This window comes from Schistocerca cancellata, chromosome 9 (assembly GCF_023864275.1).
Source record: "Schistocerca cancellata isolate TAMUIC-IGC-003103 chromosome 9, iqSchCanc2.1, whole genome shotgun sequence".
Classification (NCBI taxonomy): domain Eukaryota; kingdom Metazoa; phylum Arthropoda; class Insecta; order Orthoptera; family Acrididae; genus Schistocerca; species Schistocerca cancellata.
The window spans coordinates 7,024,522-7,040,665 of NC_064634.1; the positions used below are offsets into that span (position 1 = coordinate 7,024,522).

The 16,144-nt window shown below is 39.3% G+C and overlaps 1 protein-coding gene across 1 annotated transcript in view; it reads left to right on the plus strand.

Annotated features, from left to right (window-relative positions):
- The window catches only part of LOC126100852 (neurogenic locus notch homolog protein 1-like), a 145,800-nt gene that overhangs the window by 71,475 nt on the left and 58,181 nt on the right, over positions 1-16,144 (plus strand). Inside the window, exons 4-5 of the mRNA XM_049911521.1 lie at positions 1,911-2,081; positions 12,138-12,221. Coding sequence (XP_049767478.1) covers positions 1,911-2,081; positions 12,138-12,221 — 255 coding nt within the window. The remainder of the gene's footprint in view (positions 1-1,910; positions 2,082-12,137; positions 12,222-16,144) is intronic.

Consider the following 16,144-nt stretch of genomic DNA (forward strand, 5'->3'; position numbering starts at 1 on the left):
TGTTTGCTTCATCCTACTTTTACACACTACTGTTCCAAGACATTCTTTAGCCACTTCTAGTACTGTGTCCCTGTACCTTGTCCATTCCTTTTCCAATGACTGTAATTGACTACATTCAACTAACTGGCACCTTTCTGAGATCGCTGTTATGTACTTGTGCCTGATTTCCTTATCCTGAAGTTTCTCCACTCTTATCCTCCTACATATGGACCTGACCTCCTGCACTTTCGGCCTCACAATCCCAATTTCACTAAAGATTAAATAATGATCAGTGTCATCAAAGAATCCCCTGAATACACGTGTGTCCCTCACAGCCTTCCTGAATTCCTGATCTGTTATTATACAGTCAATGACAGATCTGGTTCCCTTGCCTTCCCAAGTATACCGGTGAATGTTCTTATGTTTAAAAAAGGAGTTTGTGATTACTAAGCCCATACTGGCACAGAAATCCAATAGTTATTTCCCATTCCTGTTGGCCTCCATATCCTCTCCAAATTTACCCATAACCTTTTCATACCCTTCTGTTCGATTTCCAATCCTGGCGTTAAAATCACCCATGAGCAGAACACTGTCCTTGTCCTTTTCTCTAACAACTACATCACTGAGTGCCTCATAAAAACTATCCATCTTATCTTGATCTGTCCCTTCACAATGCGAATATACTGACACAATCCTAATTTTCTTGCAAGACACTGTCAAATCTATCCACATCAGTCGTTCGTTTACATACCTTATTGCAACTACGCTGGGTTCCATTTCTTTCCTGATATAAAGCCCTACACCCCATTGTGCTATTCCTGCTTTGACTCCTGACAGATAGACCTTGTATTCTCCCACTTCCTCTTCTTTCTCACCCCTTACCCGAATGTCACTAACAGCTAAAACGTCCAGCCCCATCTTACTTGCAGCCTCTGCCAGCTCTACCTTCTTCCCAGAGTAGCCCCCATTGATATTAATAGCTCCCCATCTCATTACCATTTGTTTGCCAAGTCGTATCTTAGGAGTCCCTGGTTTGTCAGTTAGAGGTGGGACTCCGTCACCTCCAAATGAACCTTCCATATTTAACTGTCCACAAAATAAAATGGCCATACTTATACCATTTTATTCGTTGTCAGAGTCACCAGTTATGTGGCTAAACCTTACACACCACAGAAATAACATACATCAAATTGTGGCAACACAAAAGTACAAGAAGTAACACATATTATTACAGATGGTTACCGGATTGTTTATTCTCACATACTCAAAGATTATGTATATACATCACACGTTAGGAGTGATTCTGCAGTGAGGTGGGCTCTCTCCCACTGTGCCGCTACTCTCCGCCTCGCCGCCCCTCGCGGAGCCTGCCTGCTGCCTCCAGCCTGCCGACACTTGTCCCCTGCTGTCAGAATCCCTCAGAGATTCTCATATTTTGTTAATATTTGTCAGTAAGCTGAAGACAGTCGAGTACAGTGTCAGTTCTTTGTTTGTTAGCTGAGACGTCTCTACAGGCATTTTTGTCAAAGTGAAGTGTAGTGCTAGGATGACTGCACATCACATACCTCACTCCTCATATATGTACTTCTGTGGCTATTGAGTAATTAGTTTGTCTGATGTAAAAACCATGTTGTTATAAATGTGGATAATATAAACAGAGATTATGCTTTCATATTTATCATACATCAAATAAGCACTTTCACTCTTGAAAAAGTGTTCATTTCATCCCTGTTTATGAAATAATACTGGATTGGTGGGTTAGGTATTACAAGAATTAGGCTTAATTAGACAAATTTTGTGTTCTTCTAATACGTATGCTGATACAGAAGCTGTTAAATGTTGAAGCTATGATGCCTCGAGATTTTGAATAAGTATTTTCTTACACTTTTTGTGAGTCAGTAATTTCTTTCCCCACTTTTGTCTGTTGACAGTCAGTGAAGATTGTCCGAGCCACAAGACTTGCATTAGTTCTCAGTGCAGAGATGTGTGTGATGGAACCTGTGGAATAAATGCAAAATGCGAGGCACGGAATCACGTGCCCGTATGCTCTTGCCCAGCCGGGTACTCTGGCGACCCTTTCGTGCATTGCCGCAATGATCCAGGTGAGTACTTCTCGTGTGAGTGGTTGAGTGAATGAGGTTAGTGTGAGAGGGATAGAGGACACACTCTCAGGTCATAGTACACATCTGTACAGGAAATATGGGGTAGCAGCTTCAATAGATTTGGTCACCTGCCACCTCAGTTTCCCCTTCTGAAGTTGATAAATTTGTAAAATATCTTGAAAATAAAAGTTCATTTGGAGTACACAGCATTTTAAATAAAATACAAAAATGCTGTACTCAGCTAATAAACAACATATTTCTGAAATTTGTAATTAGTCATTAATTCACAATACTTGGCAAGAGAGGGTAACATATTCCACTATTAAACCATTTTAAAAGAAATTTTTTATATCCAATGTAAATAATTACTGACCTGTTTTGTTACTGACATTTTTGCCTGACCTTTCTGATTAAGTAATATGTTATCAAATGGTGTCCATCGTGGTAATAATTTCACACTTAAAACTCACAAATTGATCTTTAAAAGAAATGCTCAACTGATGCCGCCATTAATACACTCACTTGCCATATTTAGGTAATCATTAAATCACGAAATGACAGCAGTTAGTGCGTTTTGTTAGCTATTCAATGGATTGTGGGATTCTGTGAATCTTAATATTGCAGGGTGATTATAATTAAAGTTCCAGTTTCAAAATGCTGTAAAAAATGAACCGTTGCTCAGAATAATGTCAAATTTGAACAGAATATTGAAGAAGGGGGAATCATTATGAAAACAATAAATAAATTTTTCCATTAGATGATGCTCTAAGCATCATAACATAAATGGGTCAGCTACGGTGTGAGTTGCACATTAAACTAAACCAACTGTGCTGTGCAATGTGCATGACTGCACAAGTTTGACCTTCAACAGCTGTGGCACTGGTAGGTAAGCCCATCCACCATGCCAATCTCATACCACGTCTAATGGGAAAAGTCAATTTGTACCATATTTACCCTATTATAAGACCAGTTTTTTCCCAAAAACATCAGTCAAAAATTGCAGGGGCATCTTATATTCACATATCAATCTATGCTTGCTGAGATCAACATTTTTACATAGTTTAATAAATAGATATAGGGTTATTTTTACATTTTCTAATGAAGCTTCAGCTATTGAGATCTGTGCCAGATTTATTTTTAAGAATTTGGAAGGGTGGGATGAGCTCCACCAGCTAGAGATTTCCTGATACGCTGAAGTATTCGATGCAGTGTCGATCTCGCTCGAACAATCGAGGAAATTAGACTTGCGTGGCACTAGTGCGAGGGATGCACGGGAAACTAGCGACCACAACAATCTACTGCTCTGTTTAAAATTTGATAATTTTGTGAAACCAAAGAGGACATAGCAATAATTTCTATCATTTGTAAACTCTTGTTTTATTTGAACAGGTTTGCAATAAAAGTTTTTGGTGAGTTTTCACGGTCTAGGCAATACGATAGTGAATTATTACCGACAGCGCTGCATTCTGTACACAGCATTTTATTTCCACCTAATACAATATGTAGCATCCATTAAATATGAAAGCACAGAGTGTATACTAATTGTGGCCCCAGAAGAGAGCATGTACATTGTCCATCAGTGATGTCATTGTTCAGAGTCCCCAAAGACCGACCCACCCCCTCCCGGCCCGGGGAGTGCAGAGCACGGTGGGAGGCGCAGGTACTGCTGCTGCTGCTTACGTGAATTTGTAACCTGTGAGGTGTTGCGGGAAGCATCGTGGTCGGCCGTACACCGAGGTGGGAGGTGGTGCTCTGTCGTCCACTGCCATCGACCGTCGCACGGGTGATGCTGGTCATTCGAGTTCCATCAACGTCTGTGGTGGCAATAAAAGTGGTGCAGAATCAGTGGAGAGATCTTCCAAGGTCTATGCCAGTTCCACAATGGTTGACAGCCACCGTTGTCAGATTGCCATCGCCCTAGATTCGGAAAGTTTTATCGCTGCAGTCGATGACTCGGTACGGACCCTCGTACGGAGTCACGAGTGCAGGTCAGACCGTGTCGTCTCGTCACACAGCATGACAGATTGTGTCGTGACCGGTGCCTTGTATACAAAAGTAGGCAGTGTTGTGTGGGGCTGTGGTGATGCACTGAATTCTTCTCCATACTGGTTTTAGTAGTTCCAGTAATGGTTGTGGGTCGTTGTCTGTGAGTGGCTTGAAAAGGTCTTCCGGTAGTTGCAGTATGTCTCCACATAGCAATTCGGCAAGCGACACCTGTAAATCCTCTTTTGCAGTTTTATGCATCCCTAGCGAGACCCGAGGGAGCACTTCCCCCATTCGCCACCGTGACACACGAGTGCTGCTTTCATTTCTGTGCCACTTCTCAACGAGACTGTTACTGTGTGGGTGGTCGCTGTCATACACCAGAGGTCGATGCCCCACGTGTTGCGTAATGCTTCAAACAGTGAGACGTCTACTGTTGTCCTCCATTGTTATCATGAGTGGGCAGCTGAACTGGGCGATCTACATTTGCGCAAATGTCGTAGCTGTGGCTTTTGCCATCATATCGGTCATCGGTGTCATCTCAACTCGTCGTGTCACCCGCATCGTCATTGAGAGGTTATATTTTTATCCTGAAGATTCCAGTAAAGGGCCAACAAGGTCCAAAGGAATGTGATAAAATCATCCCCACAGAACTGTGAAGTGGCCTAGTGGCGATTGTGTCTGACGACCGACTTTGCTTTGTTGGCAGGCAGTGCATGTGTGTGTCCATACTTTTCTGTCTCTTTTAACATCCAGGTGTATGAAATTGTCAGTGACAAGTTCATTGTGGGGCATATTACTGGATGGGAGAGATTTTGCAACGACTGGAAAATGGCTTTGTGAAAGGGCACTGGAACCAGTGGTCGTCGTTTTCCAAGCGAAGTATCACAGAGTAGAACTGCGTCTGTCTCTGGTAGCTGACATTGTCCAAACCTCAGACTGGTTGCTGGGTCAGAAGCAAGCACGGTAATTGACAGATCTGATGTCTGTTCCTGTGCCATTTGGAGGTAGTTCAGTTGAAGCGATATAGTATTGACCTGCCCATAAGTAGCAGATGTCCATTGTAAATTGAGAAATATAGTCCAAGTATCTAAATTGTCTCAAGTAACTCATGTCAACAGATGTCGAATCACGTCCACAATCAGTTTATGGCCTTTTGTAAATCGCAATCGCTCGCCTGTCAATATCTTCTCTGAAATAGCAGACAGCTTCGTAGATTGCTAAAAGTTCTCGGTGAAATGCGGAGTACTGCATTTGGGCTTTTGAGAGCTTTTTGTAGAAAAACCAGAGCGGCTCGACTTGCTCATTGTTGGAGTTGGAGTATCGTGCCTATTGCTACCGTACTGGCATCAGTAGTGAATGTAAGAGTGCGCCCAGCACCGGGTGGGCTAAAGGCACTGCCGAAACCAAACTGTCAACTGAACGTGCGAAAGCCATTTGCATGTCTTCCGTCCATGTAAGCTGGTGATGTCCATGGGTGTTTGGTCATTTTAGCAGCAGAGGATCAAGTAGGTAAAAAGATAAGGGCTAGTAGAAATCCTTGGGCAACAGAAGAAATATTGAATTTAATTGATGAAAGGAGAAAATATAAAAATGCAGTAAATGAAGCAGGCAAAAAGGAATACAAACGTCTCAAAAATGAGATCGACAGGAAGTGCAAAATGACTAAGCAGGATGGCTAGAGGACAAATGTAAGGATGTATAGGCTTATCTCACTAGCGGTAAGATAGATACTGCCTACAGGGAAATTAAAGAAACCTTTGGAGAAAAGAGAACCACTTGTATGAATATCAAGAGCTCAGATGGGAACCCAATTCTAAGCAAAGAAGGGAAAGCACAAAGGTGGAAGGAGTATATAGAGGGTCTATACAAGGGTGATGTACTTGAGGACAATATTATGGAAATTGAAGAGGATGTAGATGAAGATGAAACAGGAGATATGATACTGCGTGAAGAAGTTGACAGAGCACTGAAAGACCTAAGTCGAAACAAGGCCCCGGAGTAGACAACATTCTATTAGAACTACTGACAGCCTTGGGAGAGCCAGTCCTGACAAAACTCTACCATCTGGGGAGCAAGATGTATGAGACAGGCAAAATACCCTCAGACATCAAGAAGAGTATAATAATTCCAATCCCAAAGAAAGCAGGTGTTGACTGGTAGAAGTTGACCTTGCGGAAGGTCAGTTTGGATTCTGTAGAAATGTTGGAACACGTGAGGCAATACTGACCTTACAACTTATCTTAAAAGAAAGATTAAGGAAAGGCAAACCTACATTCCTAGCATTTGTAGACTTAGAGACAGCTTTTGACAATGTTGACTAGAATTCTCTCTTTCAAATTCTTAAGGTGGCAGGGGTAAAATACAGGGAGCGAAAGGCTATTTACAATTTGTACAGAAACCAGATGGCAGAATCGAGGGGCATGAAAGGGAAGCAGTGGTTGGGAAGAGAGTGAGACAGGGCTGTAGCCTCTCCCCAATGTTATTCAATCTGTTTATTGAGCAAGCAGTAAAGAAAACAAACAAAAATTCAGAGTAGGTATTAAAATCCACAGAGAAGAAATAAAAACTTTGAAGTTCGCCGATGACATTGTAATTCTGTCAGAGACAGCAAATGACTTGGAAGAGCAGTTGAACCGAATGGACAGTGTCTTGAAAGGAGGATATAAGATGAACATCAACAAAAGCAAAATAAGGATAATGGAATGTAGTCGAATTAAGTCGGGTGATGCTGAGGGAATTAGATTAGGAAATGAGACACTTAAAGTAGTAAATGAGTTTTGCTATTTGGGGAGCAAAATAACTGATGATGGTCGAAGTAGAGGGGATAGAAAATGTAGACTGGCAATGGCAAGGGAAGCATTTCTGAAGAAGAGAAATTTGTTAACATCGAGTATAGATTTAAGTGTCAGGAAGCCGTTTCTGAAAGTATTTGTATGGAGTGTAGCCATGTATGGAAGTGAAGCGGGGATGATAAATAGTTTGGACAAAAATAGAATAGAAGCTTTCGAAAAATGTGGTGCTACAGAAGAATGCTGAAGATTAGATGGGTAGATCACATAAATAATGAGGAGGTATTGAATAGAATTGGGGAGAAGAGGAGCTTGTGGCACAACTTGACTAGAAGAAGGGATCGGTTGGTAGGACATGTTCTGAGACATCGAGGGATCACCAATTTAGTATGGGAGGGCAGCGTGGAGGGTAAAAATCGTAGAGGGAGACCAAGAGATGAATACACTAAGCAGATTCAGAAGGATGTAGGCTGCAGGAGGTACTGGGAGGTGAAGAAGCTTGCACAGGATGGAGTAGCAAGGAGAGCTGCATCAAACCAGTCTCAGGACTGAAGTCCACAACAACAACAACGAGTGTGCAGAGCTTCTGCAGAGCTACTAGAGCACTGTCAGTTCTTGTAAAGAGCTTCACCAGCGGCACACAATGCTGCATTGCAACAGTTGTGCAGAGTACCTCAGATGCAAACTGAAGGACAGCCATGTAACCTGTGTCCTTTATTTTGCATATTCTGTTGCTAACAGCACCATCTTGCAGTAAAATTGTGATTAAATTTCATTAATTTTTTTCCATAATGTTTCTCCCTTTGATAAATGTCATTTAAATTTGATGTCATTCGGAAGAGTGGTTTCTACAGCATTTTGAATCTGGAACCTTGAAAATTTCTGGGCATGCACATTGGTCAAAACTTAAGCTGGAAAGACGACATCAATTATTTATCCCACAGGCTCAGTTCAGCATGTTTTGCATTGAGGGTAATATATAAAATATGCAGCAGACAGTGTGCTAAATTAGTGTATTTTGCTTTATTGCAGTCTGTTGTGTATTTTGGTATATAGTATTCTGGGATAAAACTAAATCATACTCAATAGATACATTCAAACTACAGAAAAGAGCTATTCAAATTACAACACACAATTCTCCAAGAACTCACTGTATGCCTCTCTTCTAACAATTACATATACTCACATCATCATTGTTTATATTTAAAAGCATTCTTTGTTCAAGAGCAAACCTGAACAATTTACCTACCAAGGACAACTGCTGCAATTATAATACTTACAATTGTAACAATTTACATGCAGAAAGAGTGAGAATAATACAAACCCAAAAGCATTTAAGTTATATTGGAATAAAAATTTACAATGCTCTGCCAGTTTAAATGAAGGAAATAACAGAAGAAGTAAAATTTAAGAGTGAGTTTAAAAATTACCTTATAAGTAAAAGTTTGTAGGACATAGATGAGTACTTTGAATGTGTGTAAAATTAGTCTTAACATTTATGTACATGCTCATGACAATGTTGTACTCTGAAAAATGCATTGAAAACACATATTTAAGTGATATTCTGTTATTATGTTTGTTTTACACGTGCTTTGCATGTTAATTACACTTGTAACAGTTCATATATTGTGTAAATGATTTACTGGAAGACAATAAATTGAAATGAAATTAATCACCCCGTATGTTAGGAAAAAAATGAAGTTTTTTTTTTTTTTTTTTTTTTTTTTTTTTTTTTTTTTTTTTTTAATTAATTAACCTCTGTAGCCAACAAATGGATCAAAAGTTTCTCAGTTGTGAAATGGAAAATATCCCTTTGAAATAGTAACAGTAAAAATCAATTTATTATCCTTTTGGCACATACTTATTCCCTAACAATGTGTAGGTGCATCCACTCTTGTATTAACAGTTACACTCGTTTTACAGTCACATTGCCTTTTTCAATTATGTACTAACAGCAGCGTGTACTGCCATGAAGTCATTTTGATCATAAATTTCATAACTAATTCTGCGCACCTTTCCGCTGATAAACCAAATCGTAAACCATTTTTACCCTGCAATATGACATAATACTTTCAACTTGTAATCATACTGTCTCACAAATTCTTCAAAAAATTTATCCCCAGCACATCTGCACATGACTGCTCTGCACATAATGCCATCAACGACTCTCCACCCACTATTTGTCTGCCAAAAACATGAAATTTATTTTTAATTTAATTATGATTCTTTTCAAAGAAAATGTGTGTAATTATGAATTTTCAAATCTGTTCCATAAAGTATGTGTGTATTTATGAATTTTCAAATCTATTCCATAAAGTATCCAACAATATTTCATCATTCACCAGTTAACATTCTATTACCAGACTGTAAAAACATGTGTAACTTCACACAATATTTTGTCATGTGCATAAAAAATGCAATTTTTGTAAAACAAACAACTTTTCTAATTCAAACATAGTGGACACTTTTCTTGTTATTCTGGCATTATTTAAACTTATTACCATCACAAGTATGATTTTCAGATTTTTTAAATACCAATAGTGCACTTTGCACATCTTTATAATTTTAAATAACATTACTGGGAAATAGAGACTGTTTATTACTAATTTTATTTAAAGAGAAGGCTGTCTGTCTGGACTAGAAATGATTGGAACAAAGCTGGAGGCAGTATGATCCACTAAATTATTAGGTACTGTGGATGTTGAGCTGAAATGAAAACAGCATATAAATTCTACCTGTAAAAAAATCAGCTCTGTCCCATTCATAATGAAGTAGCTATCACAATATGCAGACAAACAACGTCTGTGTACAGTGTACCATAGCTTTTATAAGCCATACCTGCTTACAGAGTGACAATGTGTGGAAACGCAATCATTCAAGTAACAAAAAGAACATTCACTTTTTTTTTTTTTTTTTTTTTTTTTTTTTTTTTTTTTTTTTTTTTTTTTTTTTTTTTAAGTGATTAGGATCATTTTAAGAAGAAGGGCTTCTGAAACAATGAATCTGACTCAAAAATCTAGGCATCTTAATTTTATACATTCTTGTATGTATATATAAAACAATAATCAAGCAATGGAAAATCCAGGATGGAATGTAACAGTATTATGAAAAGGAAAGTTGCCACTCGCCATATAGCCGAGATGCTCAGTCACAGATAGGCACAACAAAAAGACTGTCAAAAATAAATCTTTCAGCTAGTAAGGCCTTTGTCAACGATGATGACACACACACATACACACACACACACACACACACACACACACACACACACACACACACACATACACACACTCATGCAAACACAACTCACACGCATGACTCAGGCAACTGAAGCCACACGGCAGTAAAACAATAATGTACATCACAAAAGATATTTGAGAGTGGATTGCAAATGCTAGTGTACCTGACTGCAACACACAGCAGGAAATACATGAAGCACACCTCAACTGGTGATGATAATGCTTGAAAATTACCTCAGTAGTCAGATATCCAGTTACTAAGAGCTGTGTCTGGAAACCTGAATGCCAGCATTCATGACCCTAGCATACCGAAGAAACTCATAAGACTATAAGAGGAAAAGAAATTTTATGGTTTTAAAGAGTGTGTATCAAATTAAATTTGTGTATATTATTCTTTATAATGGGTGCAATTGCCCGAGACTGCAGTCGTCTCGTTGAGTTTGTGTATGTGTGTGTGTGTGTGTGTGTGTGTGTGTGTGTGTGTGTGTGTGTGCGCATGCATGCCTGTCATCTATTGTTGATGAAGACCTTACTGGGCGAAAGCTTTATTTAGTGGAGATGCTGAGTTGCAGATAGGCACAACAAAAACACTGTCACAAATAAAGCTTTTGGCCAGTAAGGACTTTGTCAATGATAGACAACAGACAGACAGACACACACACACACACACACACACACACACACACACACACACACACACACACGACTGCAGTCTCAGACTTCTGAAACCACACTGCTATAAAAGAATAATATACATCACAAAATTTCTGCCGGCCTGAGTGGCCGTGCGGTTCTAGGCGCTACAGTCTGGAGCCGAGCGACCGCTACGGTCGCAGGTTCGAGTCCTGCCTCGGGCATGGATGTGTGTGATGTCCTTGGGTTAGTTGGGTTTAATTAGTTCTAAGTTCTAGGCGACTGATGACCTCAGTAGTTAAGTCGCATAGTGCTCAGAGCCATTTGAACCATTTGAACATCACAAAAGATATTTGAGATTGAATTGCAAATGCTAGTGTACCTGAGCACAACACGCAGCAGGAGGACATATACGAAGCACACCTCAACTGCTGATAATGCTTGAAAATATCCTTAGTACTCAGATACCCAGTTACTAAGAACTGTGCCTCGAAACCTAAATGCCAGCATTCACAACCCTAGCTTACCAAAGAAACTCTTAAGACTACATGGTGGAAAAGAAATTTTATGGTGTTAAAGAGTGTGTATTGAATTAAATTTGTGTATATTATTCTTTATAATGGTTGCAGTTGCCTGAGACTGCAGTTGTGTGTGTGAGCTTGAGTTTGTGTGTGTGTGTGTGTGTGTGTGTGTGTGTGTGTGTGTGTGCGTGTGTGCGTGTTACTGTCGTCTATTGTTGACGAAAGCTTTATTTGCGACAGTCTTTTTGTTGTGCCTATCTGCAGCTCAGCATTTCTGCTATATGGTGAGTAGCAACTTTACTTTTTATAATATTGTTATAATTAATTGTGCTAGAGAGTGTAATCAAAGCGGTTGCTTCTTAGGAAATAAGTGATAATGAATGTTTTATGTTGTTGATATGTCCTATGTTTCTCATACATTCACTGGTCACAGTGTAATCTTACAGGATAAATAAAATTCAATTCAATTCAATTAAAAAAGTCATCTTCTTGAGCAATGGTTGACGTTTTCACAGACTCATCTCTAAATGTGCTATCTTGTCTGACTGGAGTCTAGGCTGTGAGCACATATAAGACAATTTGTTGCACCATTTGTGAAAATGACTAGATAAGCCATTCTGAAATAAATCAACTTGTTTGTGTCTTTCTGTATAATGAATAAATTTCAGTGCATAGATGCTCTTACATTGGGATGTATTTCGCATTGGGTGCAGAAATTAACTGCAAGTAAAGGCCATTCTCTGCTTATTTATAGTTCTTTTATGCAATTCTAATGCCACTTGACAGTTTGTATGCTTTCATCTGGTGGCTCATTGTATTCCAGCATATTAAGGCAGTTTCAGGCATTTCACATTTTATGTATTTCTAAAGAAAACTTTTCTTTTTCAGAGTCTCTTTGCATACCAAATCCTTGTGGAAAGAATGCACAATGCAAAGTAGTGAACAAAGTGCCCACTTGTTCGTGTCCTCCAGGTACAGTACAAACAATATAATGTTACATTTTTAGTAAATGATTCAGTAAAAATTGTGACACGTAAAAGGAATATCCCAAGCAAATGTGAACTTGGAAAATGTGTAGAACTTTTTACTAGCAATTAATATAAATATTGGGTTGGCTACTGCGAGGTGTGTTCTGCTCAAAAAATTCCAGAACATTCATAATTTCGAGCCAACACTGCGTTGGAGCAAAATGCGGTTGGCATCCCTACACATGACTATTTTTAATGTGCAAGTATGGGAAGCTTCATTGTTGTATGAAACTTCCTGGCAGATTAAAACTGTGTGCCCGACCGAGACTCGAACTCGGGACCCTTGCCTTTCGCGGGCAAGTGCTCTACCAACTGAGCCACCGAAGCACGACTCACGCCCGGTACTCACAGCTTTACTTCTGTGAGTACCGGGCGTGAGTCGTGCTTCGGTGGCTCAGTTGGTAGAGCACTTGCCCGCGAAAGGCAAGGGTCCCGAGTTCGAGTCTCGGTCGGGCACACAGTTTTAATCTGCCAGGAAGTTTCATATCAGCGCACACTCCGCTGCAGAGTGAAAATCTCATTCTGGATTCATTGTTGTATGTTTGTTAGTTATTTTGTTCAGTGCTGTTTTGAGCAGAACATTCTGCCACATAGTTTGTGAATTTCGAGATGGTAGAGTTAGAGAAGCAATGCATCTGTATTAAATTTTGCATGAAACCCAAGAAAACCTTTACAGAAACACACCAAATGTTGCAGGAGGCCTACGGTGACAAATGCTTAAGCTATACTTGGTGTTACGTATGGTTCACATGATCTAAAAATTGCAGGAAGGAAGGTGAAGATGACCCTTGTTCAGGATGCCCTTTGACGTCTACCAACAACACTCATGTGAGGAACATCAGTGAAATTGTGTGTGCCAATTGAAGATTAGTGTTCGAGAGATTGTGGAAGAATGTAACATTTCAGTTGGATTATGTCATGAAATCCTGACATGAAATCTTGGAATGCATCATATTGTCACCAAGTTCGTTCCACAGCTCACGAGTCAAGTCAAGAAAGACCTTCGCCTCGCAATCTGTGAAAAGCTTTTGGATTGTGAAAATGAGAACAAAATGTCCCTTAAGAAAATCAAAACTGATGATGACATGTGGGTCTATAGTTATGATGTTGAGACCAAGGTTCCGTAATTTTTTGTACAGACCTCATAAGTTCATAGTGTTTTTCCATAAGCTGAATAAACACAACATATACACATTACAGAAACTTTAGTCGTAATAATATTTACTCCTTCGCTGTTTACAATTCGCTGATAGTTTTCTTCGAATCTGAAGAATTAGTTTATCACGAATTCGTGCCACAGGGACAGACTGTTAATTGATGATACTATCAGGACATGTTGTGACACCTGAGAGAAAATGTGGGATGGAAACAGTCTGAAATGTGGCAAGACAACTCTTGACTCTTACATCACGATAATGCAACCGTACATTCATCCCTGCTGGTGTATGACTGTTGTACAAAACACGAAATAACTGTGCTGCCTTTTCATCCATACTCTCCAGAACTGGCCCCTGTGAACGTGTTTTTATTACCAAAGTTGAAAACCCCGTTGAAAAGACACAGATACGAGATAAAAGAAATTCACATACAGCACTTCACGTGATCCAGCAAGAGGCATACCAAGACTGCTTCCAGTGGTGGAAAAGCATTGGGAGTGGTGCATCAGTTCTGGAGGTGAGTGTTTCAGAGGAGACCATGCACAATAAGTAAAAGATAAGTGTAGAAAAATGTTGTGGACAAAATTCCGGATTTTTTTGCACAGACCCCGTAAGCTCATAGTGTTTTTCCATAAGCTGACTAAACACAACAGATACACATAACAGAGACTTTAGTCATAATAATATATACTCCTTCACTGTTTACAACAGTCTGCCAATGATGGGGTAACTTCTCAATTCTGCACCTGTAGAAATCACATGATTTTGAGGGAAAGAATTCGTTGAGCCATGTTCAGAGTGCATTTTCATCCAGACAGGAAGTTCCTTGAAGTTGTTCGATAGAGAGTTGAAAAGATGAAAATCTGAGTGCACAAGATAAGGTGAAGAAGATGGTTGCAGAATGAATTTCATATCCAACTCTTGTTTAGTATTTTTTGTCAGACTAGCTGAAATGTGAGCAAGCATTATCGTGAAGTAGCATTACTTCACACACTCTTTCTTGGTGTCATTCTGGGATTGTGTCTGCAACACATCTCAGTTGTTGAAAGAAACTGTCAGCAGTCATAGTTGCACCTCGGGAAGCAATCCATAGTACACCAACCATACCATCGTTGTTCCACCACACACGTGACATTATCTTTTATGCATGTGCACAGACAGGTCTTTGTATGGGGAATTGATGTTTTATTTTGGCTCAGTCATTTCTCTCTTTTCCTTATGCTAGCATAAAGACACCATTTCTTGTCACCAGTTATGATACAGAACAGGAATGATCGGTACTGTTCACAAGCCAATTGATGGCGAGCAAGCAGAGGTGCACATATGATGACCCACAAAGTTTTGTGATTTTGACTGAAAGCATGTGGTATCTGTACACCTGATATTTGAACCTTTCCCACTGCATGCAGTTGTCACTGAGTTGTGCAATGATTACAGTTCATCACATTTGCCAGTTCTTGAATATGCTGATATGTATCATTGTGTATTAATGCGTTTAAATGATCTTCATCAAACCCCAAAGCTTTTCCTGAACTTGGAGAGTCACTAATGTTTAAACAATGCCTCTTAAAATGAGAAAACCACTTTCTTGATCTGCTCTGTCCAGCGGCATTATCCCCATATATGGTGCAAATGTTTCTTGCTGCTTTCATTGCTGTCACCACACTCTTGAACTCAGACAGGAGAATATGTTGGGAATGTTCTAATTTACCACTTGGCACTCCATTTTCTAGCATCCACAGCTCCACTTACTACCACCAAATGACAACATGTAAACTCAAATAGCAACAGTGAATGTCAAATGAAAAAAAAGAAAAAAAAAATAGTAAAAAATGATACATAAGCTCATAGCAACTGGAATGTCAACATCCAAAAGAAAAACTCTATAAACTTATGCACCAATGTAGTACAATTCCATCAGCATGCCCATCAAAATATGTGATACTTCTGTTGGGTTTGTCATCAAGGTCTAAAATTAACACTATATTATGTTTGTAAATGTGAAAGTCCCAAGCTCGAAGAGTCCTCAAGCTTATTAATTGAAAAAAATAATGTAGTTGTGGTGCTATCTTCAATGTACTTTTTAATTGCTGAAAAAGCTTTTGGGCATGGAGATGGAGTGACCACAATTGTGCATAACTGCTAACTTATTTGTAGATGATTTTGAGAACAGGCACTTAAGCAAATTTCTTTAAAATCAACCTATTTTTGGAGATTAAACTTTGTAGTATGTACTGGACTCTACAATGTGACAACAGTATTGGATTACTGTCATCTCATCCCCACAGCTTGTGGTGACATTCCCTGCATTGTTTCTTTGTTTGTTGTCCTCGGTGTCGACGTACTGCGTTACTACCCTGGCTGAAAAATGGGTTGTGGAAGTGCAACTGCTGTCTGCTGTAAATGATGTATCCGACAGAGGCACATTTGCGTTTCACAGTCTTTTACTTTCACTGTTCACAACCCCCCCAATACTACACATTTATATGGCCAGTGCACTATTGTTTTAACTTGCCATAAACTTCATTAATAGGTTGCAGATGAACATTCACATACTGCTAGAATAGTTTACTGTTGAACTGTGCAGTAAAAACATAACCAAAAAATTCACAGTTCTTTAAGGATAGAAAGGTATGTACGCAGCAGACACTGTCATTGCTTTAACACATGGTGTATTGGTGTAACACTTATTTCACTGTTAAGTTGATGC